The sequence below is a fragment of the Pollicipes pollicipes genome, unplaced genomic scaffold (assembly GCF_011947565.3).
Source record: "Pollicipes pollicipes isolate AB1234 unplaced genomic scaffold, Ppol_2.1 Scaffold_7261;HRSCAF=8764_pilon_pilon_pilon, whole genome shotgun sequence".
NCBI classification, from domain to species: Eukaryota; Metazoa; Arthropoda; class Thecostraca; order Pollicipedomorpha; family Pollicipedidae; genus Pollicipes; species Pollicipes pollicipes.
In genome coordinates this window covers 45507969-45517294 of record NW_023597054.1, presented here as the reverse complement: position 1 = coordinate 45517294, position 9326 = coordinate 45507969, and the positions used below count along the sequence as shown (strand labels likewise).

Genomic DNA, 9326 nt, shown 5'->3' with positions numbered 1-9326 from the left:
TCACCGCCGGCTCCGTCCCCGCCGCCGGCGGCGAGGGCGGGGGCGGGCGCGGGGGCGGGGGCGGTGGGAGCGGGGGCGGTGGGGACGGCGACGGTGGAGACGGCAGCGTTGGCGGTGGCAGCGGCAGAGCTGGGGACGACGGCGGCCTCGCAGTCCGGGCCGACCGCAGCGGTCGTCGGGTTGCCGACCGTCTGCGTGGCGGCGGACATGCTGAATGCAGCAGCGGCCGTGGCAGCCGGCGTCCACATCGGCCGCCGCCTCGCCGCGGCAGCGGCTCTGCAGCAGTTTCAGCACGGGCGGGCACTTCCTGAGGCCGCTTCCGCGCCGCTGCTCGGCGGGTCGCGGCTCCGGCTCAGCGCGCTCGTCGGCGGCCGACCTCGCCTCGCGCTCGCGCAGCAGCCGCAGCCGCTGCAGCAACGGCAGGCCGGCGCCCAGCACCTCGGCCGGCGGCGACGCTTCGGCCGGCTCGGCCGGCGGCGGCGGCGACAGCGGGCTCTGTTGACTGGTGCCCACTTTCCGACGCCTGGCAAGCGGTGACACTGAGGTCAGCAGAGCGGCCGGCGCTGCAGCGGCTGCAGACTGTGGCAATGCCCACTGAATGACATTGTCCCGCGTGCTCCGCAACGCTGCGGCAGTGATTGGACAGATAGTTGGTGGAGTGCGGTCGAGTTGTTCACTAACATGTCACTGTGATTGTTACCGGTGCGGTGTAAGCATGTTATTTGTGTTAGCATGTCGTTCTCAATAGTGAAAATTTGGCGGGCATATTCTGTTTCTACTTCCTAGATGATGCTAAGTGGCACATGATTGGTACCTGATGCACGTCATTGCTTGGTGGCAAGGCCAACCCGGCATCGACCTGGGGTATTTCGCCGACCAAGACCGCCTGGGCGGGGCTGAGGCGGGTGGTTGGGGCAGTAATACCTTTGCGATTCCAAAATTGAATCGTCGGATCGTAAGCCATCAAGCGGTAATCTATAGCCTTTGTCAATCTCACTCATGAATCGTAAAGTGGAGATATGGCATTTGACTGTTGACGTCACTGGCTACGCGAGATGCATTGATGTAACACGAATTATCTAACGATTTTACGGCCCCTCACCACCAGCATTCTTGCAGGCTAGAACCGTGTAATGATGTTCAAAAAGATCAAGTTCAAGGCCGAGTCAGGTCAGGTCAACGTCAAGTCGAGCCGCAAAGTTCATGCCAGTTTGTTGCACATTATGTTTCCGCTTTTCTGGTCACCATAGCCTACAGCAGCTTATTGGCGGTGCCAGTCCCTGGCGCAGCTCAAACACTGAAAGGAGATCTGGCCATCTGCGGAAATCCACAGCTATAAATGTTTTCCTCTCCACGTGCCGTCAAGCTAATAGACTTCTCGAATGACTGAAATTCATGAATAATCCACAACATTCTTAAAATTTAGAACGGGCATTTTGATTGGATGGATTTCTGGGATCAGTACCCATTGATCCTATAAGACTCCTTCCTTCTGGGATCCCAGTGCTAGTTGCGTGAACCCTAGCGCCACCATCTGATAGAAAGCAACATATGAATTAGGTACTCCACTCACTCGCATCAATACCACAAACATTGATATGCGTCATTTTCAAGCGCGGTTGGTGATGCCAAATAGCCAAAGTTAAAATGCTCATCCCCGGTCGACATCCTGGCGACATATTGGTCTTAGTCAAGAAGTTGGATCGTGGCTTAGGCTGGCTCCATGCCTTAGTGCCACGTTCTCGGTGTTGCCGGGCCGTGTTTAAGTGGGGAAAATCAACGTAAAATGCAACAAAGAGAGCAGTTCATGATGCACATATGCTGCCATGAAAGATTTCCGAGCAAATTTTCGCCGTAGCAATACATAATAGCACATAATAGATGATCATATATTAGTTGAGGTTATCAATGCGTTATGGGCGTCGTAAGACCATTGTAGTCAGTGCACCGCAAACCCCAAATCATCACCATCATTTATGAATGCATTGAAATGTACCGTAACAAGCATATTTAACAAGTATACAAATACTTTTGTAAAGGTGCTAAACAGGACTCTGAAATTTGGCGAAGCAGTACCCACATGGCTTAATGGGAACGCCGCCACGGGAGAAGTCAATGGTTGGCGAATGCGCTAGTCGCTACCACATCACGTACCACAAATGGACACCACAAATCCTTTTGTCGTGGCATTCATAAGTTGAATTCACATGACCTCTGCTGAATGACCGGTGGCCTTGTAATGGCCTCGAATATTAGGACTGATCCGGGCTGGCACAGTCGCACGACCAGTGAATCACGTCGAAGCCACCCACAACTAGAGATAAAACTAAAGATTCCTGTACATAAAACAAAAATAGTAATTCATAATTATATAACACAAATAATAACAAGCAATTCCTCATGACGCTATTACTCCGTGATCGAACCGAACGGCGGCTCATTTTTTATAGAATGTGCTAAACTGTCCGTCAAAAGTACAGAAAATATGGCAGGCCTTATCGAAAATTTGTCAGATTTTTCAAGAAATCCACAGCGGGGCAAAGGCTAACGTCTGCCTAAGACGATTGCCAGCATACCTATTTGAAAAGCCATAGCAATTTTACAAAGCGTCCCCAAAAATGGGCATCTCAGTGAGGGCCACGTTCTGTCAGTACCAGCGTGCGGTCACTCTGCGGAGGCCCCTAAAGGCAACCCTCCTACGGTCACACCTGCCGCGATCGGCGGTCTGTCCCCAGTCAGCCCTGCTGCCGCCGGCGGTCTGTCCCCACAGTCAGTCCTGCTGCCGCCGGTGGTCTGTTCCCACAGCCAGCCCTGCTGTCGCCGGCGGTCTGTCCCCACAGTCAGTCCTGCTGCCGCTGGCGGTCTGTCCCCACAGTCAGCCCTGCTGTCGCCGGTGGTCTGTCCCCACAGTCAGTCCTGCTGCCGCTGGCGGTCTGTCCCCACAGCAGTCATTCCGCCGCTGGCCGGTCTTCGTCCCCACAGTAAGCCATGCTGCGCGTGGTCTGTCCCCACAGTCAGTCCTGCTGCCGCTGGCGGTCTGTCCCCACAGTCAATCCTGCTGCCGCTGGCGGTCTGTCCCCACAGTCAGCCCTGCTGCCGCTGGCGGTCTGTCCCCACAGTCAGTCCTGCTGCCGCCGGTGGTCCGCCCCCACAGTCAGCCCTGCTGTCGCCGGTGGTCTGTCCCCACAGTCAGCCCCGCTGTCGCCGGTGGTCTGTCCACCCGGCCGGTCTCGCCGCCGGGCCAGCGCCGGTCGGCCGCGTGCCGGTGATCGATAAAGCACGACCGCTGCCTCCCGACATCACAGCCCGCGGCTGCCACTGTAATGGGGCGCCTCGTGCGGGGTGGCGGTTGACGGCCAGCGCGCTGACGGATCCTCAGCGGGAGCTGGAGAGGAGCGGCCCCGCACAGCTGTCACGGAGGGAAGTGGGGCAGGGCGATATGTGCAACCGAGCGAGCATCATCTGACGCTCGTGGCGCGTAGGACCTAGCAGTCCTTGATTATCCCGCGGGAAAGAACCAAAAGCACATTGGTTGGATCGATCAGAAACTCAGTTAGCTGCGCTCTAAACTTACCTCATCGTGCTGCCTTGGTCAGGGCTGGGATGTGGGGAAAACGAAAGCTATTCACAGATACACATGTCCGCAAATAATTGAAAGAGGGAAATGTGAATGCATGTGTGAATGATTGAAAAACGGATGGATGTTTCACGCAGACGAAAGGCTTTTCCCCCTCGATAGCTGCATTCAAACAGTGTTTCAAATCGAATCACCGCTGTCCCATCGAAAGACGTGTAACTGGTCCAAAACATGAGTCATACCAGGCTGTCGCTCCTAAGACCAAACCTACTACCAAACCTATGACCAAACTCGCACAGCTATGTGCGATCGCATTCCAACTCGGACATCCTTTTACTGAGAGCCAGCGACTGCGATGGTCATGTTCACAGCTATGCGCGGTCGCATTCCAACTCGGGCACTCGCGTGGATGTAATCGAACCAATAGGCCACTCGCCCATGGCGTCCCTCCAACGCATAGCACGTGCGGTGATTGCGGTTCGGGGCCCAACTTGCAGGACACAGTGTTTCGTTCAGCGGCAATTTGCCAGCCCCGTGACTCCAGCACGTTGAAGGCAGACCGCGTTTCGAGCACACAGGATGCACCTGGCGGTGTCGCCTCCAGGAGTGTAGGGACAGAAGCCAAAACATGTCCCTCATAGACGATGTACTGGCATTGCGATGCGACCAAACACTTGAGCACAGCATGCACGAGGGCTGCCGGGAGCTACCGCGCGCATCAGTGGGTGGGTGAGCGCGGGTAACTGCGGGCAGGTCGCGTTCGCGGTTAACCATGCTTAGACGAGTCGGGCGGGTGCTTGGTCGTTTGAAGGGACTTATTGTTGAGCTGGATTTATTGCGGACTGGTATGCTTGACAGTTGGAGGTGAACGGAAAAGTGTGTAGATAAGACAGTAGTAATAGCCTCATTCCTGGGAAACAGACCGGGAGAATGGATCTATAGATGCTCTCATATTTCGGCAACATGCCTTTGTGGAAACAATAGCAGAAGTCATTGCTTCTGCTATTGTTTCGATAAAGGCACGCTGCCTATGTATCAACGCATTTATTTCTCCATTCTCCCGGTTTTCTCCGAGGCATGAGGCTATTACTTCTGTGTTATCTATGTGATTAATGTTCCTAGCAAATGCACTCAACAACTTACGGAGAAGTGCTTATAGTAAAACTGAGATAGATAACCGCCACCAATATAGCGACGCAATCATATGGCAGGCGGCTAGATATTTGGTTCGAGCTGAGCACAAGTCTGAGACAGTGTTTTAAGGCTTCAAGAATCCGAACATCATTAAAGGGTTGAAGGATTTGCTATGTCCCTTATAGACACTGAAACACTGGAAGGATATAAAGAATAAATACAACTAAGCTGTATGGGTACTCCGTCTCTAGGCTCCATCGATATCTTGCAGTATCTGCGCGGAAAAACGCAGGTCGAGGTTCTACGCGGAAAAACTAAAATCCTTAAAAAATGAAACAGTTGAATATGTTGCTACAGAGTTGTTTCCTACTGCAATGCTGACAGTCTGTGTCTATGCCCCACCCATGTCGCCTGACGCCGTCGAAGCATGCTGAAGCCTACGCTGCGACAGGCTGCCGCCATCCACCCGTGGGCTGAGGACGCCACCCCTGTGGCGTCCGCGCCGCGGCGCGGGGCCGGGGGCGAGGCGGCCGGGCGCCGCGACCCACCTCTGAGAGGCGCGCCGGCTCTTCCTCGGCTCGCCGTCCTCGTCGGGGCGCTCGTCCGACGAGAAGGCCGTCAGCTCGAGCTCGGCGTCACCGCTGCCGGCCGGCGGCGGCGCGATAACAGACCGGGCCGGGGGCGAGCCGGGCGCAAACAGCGGCCCGCCGCCGGCCGGCAGACCGGCCGCGGCCGTCACAGGCGGACGGCACGGCCGGCCGCCGGCAGGCGGACGTGATCCATCGCCAGGCCGAGATTCAGTCGCTCAGATGATGGAGCGCCCATGTGTTTGCAATATCTCGCTGGGCACACAACAGCAAAAAACACGCCAGTGTTGTCCCACAATTTCAAAGCGCAAGCAAGAGAGAAGCAGCGGAAACAGGCTTTCAACCCTGACGTCAGGCGATGTTTGGCAGCAGCGAGCCGGACAGATCGTCCAGCACCCGACAGCATGATCTATGGTGGGCAGTAAAGCAGGCTCACCACTACTGACCTGTCGATGCGTTTGACCCGGCGCAGTACGTGTTTAATGACCTCAGGTCGACGCCGTGCGGTGCTCTTCCTGTCCGAATCTGGCGGGCCGTTCGCCGCGGGCGTTGACACGTTGTTCGGCACCGCCCGCACGTTGGATGCCTTACGGGCCTCGAGCAGGCGGCGCCGTCCCAGTGTCTGGAGAATCTCCTGCGCAGCACGGTGACTGGGTGTCAGATCTCCAGGACAGCACGGTCACACGGTATCAAACCTGCGCAGCACTGCCATAATGTATTATACGTTCACTGCTATGCACAAGATCATTTCGACTAGATGGCTTCAACAACAGACTGATAGGAGAGCCGTGTTCTGCGCGACTCTTTATTGGTACCGAAAAAGGCGGCCGGCTAGACGTCAAACAAACGCCTGGGCTTCGGGGCAATGCAATTGACTCGTAGCACATAGATTATCACATGCGTTATGGAGGAGGGGAACTTAGAGCGCCGTAAAATTGCTGTCTGCTAAAGATAGACCCCAAAACCTCATAAACATTCTGGACAGAGCCCAACTGCAATAAAGCACTCAATATAAAATAGGGCGGAGGTGGCGATGCCGCCCACAGGCCACTCCGAGCGTAGCTGTAAACTGTGTGGGGAAATGCGGATCCAGCCGACCGAAGTCAGTTCCCTTCGATCGGGGCTCACGCTCTGCCCGACAGACCTGCAGGCGCTCAGTGCAGCCTACGCTGTCCATCCAGCCCGCCACAGCCATAGTGTGAAGGGACTATGCCTCTTTTGATATTTGTCTCCAGCCTGTATCGCTCGCCGTCTGGACCCTGGCTTTCCGGTACGGTGGCTGCCCATGGGGCTGCCAATGTTCCCTCGTTCACCGCCCTCTTCCTATCCCTGCCCAAAACTTGGTCATTGCTCTCTTCTGTCATTGTTATTTTTCATCATCACCTTAGGTCTGTTTCTGTCGTGAGAGGCATGATAACAAATTCATCGTTAGAGCAAAAGCAGGGGGCGGGACGCTATGGCTGGGCTCATTCCCTAACAATATAGGAAGAAAACAACGCACGACAATCCACCACTTCCGCGCACGCCCCTTCTCCCCAGGCCTTTTGGTCAGGCCTTCCTTCTGCCACCTGCCCCCCCCCCCCCCCACCGGACATGACCAGGCCTTCCTTCTGCCACCTGCCCCCCCCCCCCCCCCCCACCGGACGTGGTCAGGCCTTCCTTCTGCCACCTGGCCTGATATCTCGGCATAGTACTCGGCACGGCACCTGATATGTCGTCAATTCAGCCAACATCGCTTCCTTCTGGCGTTTGCCCCCAGGCGAGGCCGGTGTCACCACCTGCGCCCAGCGCCCCCTGGCCGCCCCCCCCCCCCCCCCCGAGCCGACGACTCTCACCTGCGCCTCCGGGTAGTCGCGCATTGCACTCAGCACGTTGTCGCGCGAGAGGCTGAACAGCTCAGAATAGCCCACGGAGCGCACGTCGGCTGTTCGCCTGTGATAAGAAACAAACAAATGTGTGGGCGCCACAGCCGACCGCCGGCGCTCGGCGGCGTCCAGGCCAGGGCGAGATCGCAGACAGAGGCGTCCGGGTCGGAACGGGATCGCAGACAGAGGGTCGGAGGCGAGCGATCCAGCTGTTGGGCAAACTCAAGCGATTGGTGCGTGGTAAACACTGCTGAATCACGACTGATTACGCCTTAATCAGGGGTGAAGAGGCCAGGGCGCTGCCGACGAAACTCACTTGTTTAGCCCGTCCAAATTGAGGATGCCAATCTCGCCAAAAAAGTCCCCCGCCTTCATCGTGGTGAGGACTTTCCCGCTCTCGCTGAAAAACGCATCGCCGGGGTGAAATCCATGGTCAGAGCTGAGGAAATGCGCAGCTTGGACGGTCACCAGATCACGAACTGGACGCCGTGGCTGACACACGTTCGATGCCGACCACATGCCACCTGTGCCGGGCAGTGACCTGCCGGTCACGCCATCGGGTCACGCCATCGGCCGTGATACGGCGCCGGGCGCGTGGCGTGAGCGCTCGAGAGTGCGGCCGGTGTGACAGGCTATTTCCGGGCGCCGGCGACAGCCCGGTGGCAGCATCACCGATGGCTGCAGGCCGGCTGCCCAGTGAGTGCCGCGCCCCTGGACCTCAGGGCAAATGGCGCGCTCCACGACTAATTAACGGCGACGGCTGGACACCGATTCCCGTGACAGCCGGCTGGGAACGGCCGGACAGCTTCGTGGTAATCTAGCGGAGTTTTTCATCAGGCGCGCGTGCGATAACCGAAAATCGTGCCCACTCAAGAGGTCTGAATATGTACTGCGTCAATACCTTCGTTATCCTGTCTGTCTACCGGTTTGCCTTTTATCACCCCTCTCTCTCTCTCTCTCTCTCCCTCTCTCTCTCTCCTCTCCCTCTCTCCCTCTCCTCTCTACTCTCCCTCCTCTCTCACTCTCTCATCTCCTCCTCTCTCTCTCTCTCCCTCTCATCTCTCCTCACTCACTCACCACTCTCTCCTCACTCGTCTCTACTACTCACGCCATCATCAACCCACTCATTAACCCACTCTAATATAACCTTAACCCGTTCATAACCCATGTATAACTCTCACCTTCCTTCATTTCGTATTTTCCTCTCACTAAGACATTTAGTGACTCACTCCCTCACTCGCTTCAGTCCATTGATTTTGCACTAACGTGGCGTGACTCTACGATTCTTACAATTATTATTCCTAGCCATAATGCATGCCCTCCGTCTTGGAATGCAAAGCGCTTGATTGTAGTTATTTCTCAACTGTGGGTCTCCATACAGGCGTGCCGTGGTACGTGCGCGTAGCATTTACAGATTAAATAACTGTCTAGCCACGTCTCATTCAGTATACGGCATACAAGAGAGGAATGCAATAAATCAGATATGAAGCCATCACCAAATGAAATTGGGCTGACTAACACGCACCCGGGCGGCCGGTTGGCTATCTTTCGCTCGGGTGGGGGGTCAATTTGACCCCGCCCCCTGAGATCCCAGGAACTAAGAGGGCTACAGGCACCAAATTACCAGAGTGTGTTAGCCTTTACGTGAACTCACTTGGGTCAGATTTTAAGCCTCATAGGTCACGATCTTCGGGTCAAACAAGGTCAAACAAGGTCAAACTCAAAGTTAGTCTCCAGTGTCCTCAGAACCTGGATACCTATTCTAAGCAAAAGGTCACATGCTCATTTAAGGTCAGTGACCTTGTTTGATCTTTCGAAGGTCATGGTGACCAATATCATAGAAGAATGCTTTGCGTTTTACATTTGAATAAGCGACAAAAATTAAACTAGTCAGTATGTTACTAAAAACGAAATGCTGTCCTGGGTCACTTCATGTCAGTGACCTATTCTGACCTATAAGAAGTCCACGGAAGACGCCTAATGTGGCTTCGGTCATCAATGAATTCGAAACAAGTACCAGAAACTACCACACGCAGCAAGCCCTACAGTAATAAAACAGATCAGTCTTGATCCTGGTTTAACCTTCATATCTGACCGTAGGCCGATGGAATTTGGCCATTCAATTGTTTTTTTTTTTTTGCCTAACAAAGTATCTCAGAGGTG

At 55.2% G+C, this 9326-nt stretch overlaps 1 protein-coding gene across 1 annotated transcript in view; it reads right to left on the bottom strand.

Moving 5' to 3' along the window:
- The window catches only part of Cngl (Cyclic nucleotide-gated ion channel-like), a 52967-nt gene that overhangs the window by 285 nt on the left and 43356 nt on the right, over positions 1 to 9326 (bottom strand). Inside the window, exons 20-24 of the mRNA XM_037235327.1 lie at positions 7480 to 7563; positions 7134 to 7230; positions 5745 to 5932; positions 5260 to 5352; positions 514 to 539 (exon numbers count right to left, since the gene is read on the bottom strand). Coding sequence (XP_037091222.1) covers positions 514 to 539; positions 5260 to 5352; positions 5745 to 5932; positions 7134 to 7230; positions 7480 to 7563 — 488 coding nt within the window. The remainder of the gene's footprint in view (positions 1 to 513; positions 540 to 5259; positions 5353 to 5744; positions 5933 to 7133; positions 7231 to 7479; positions 7564 to 9326) is intronic.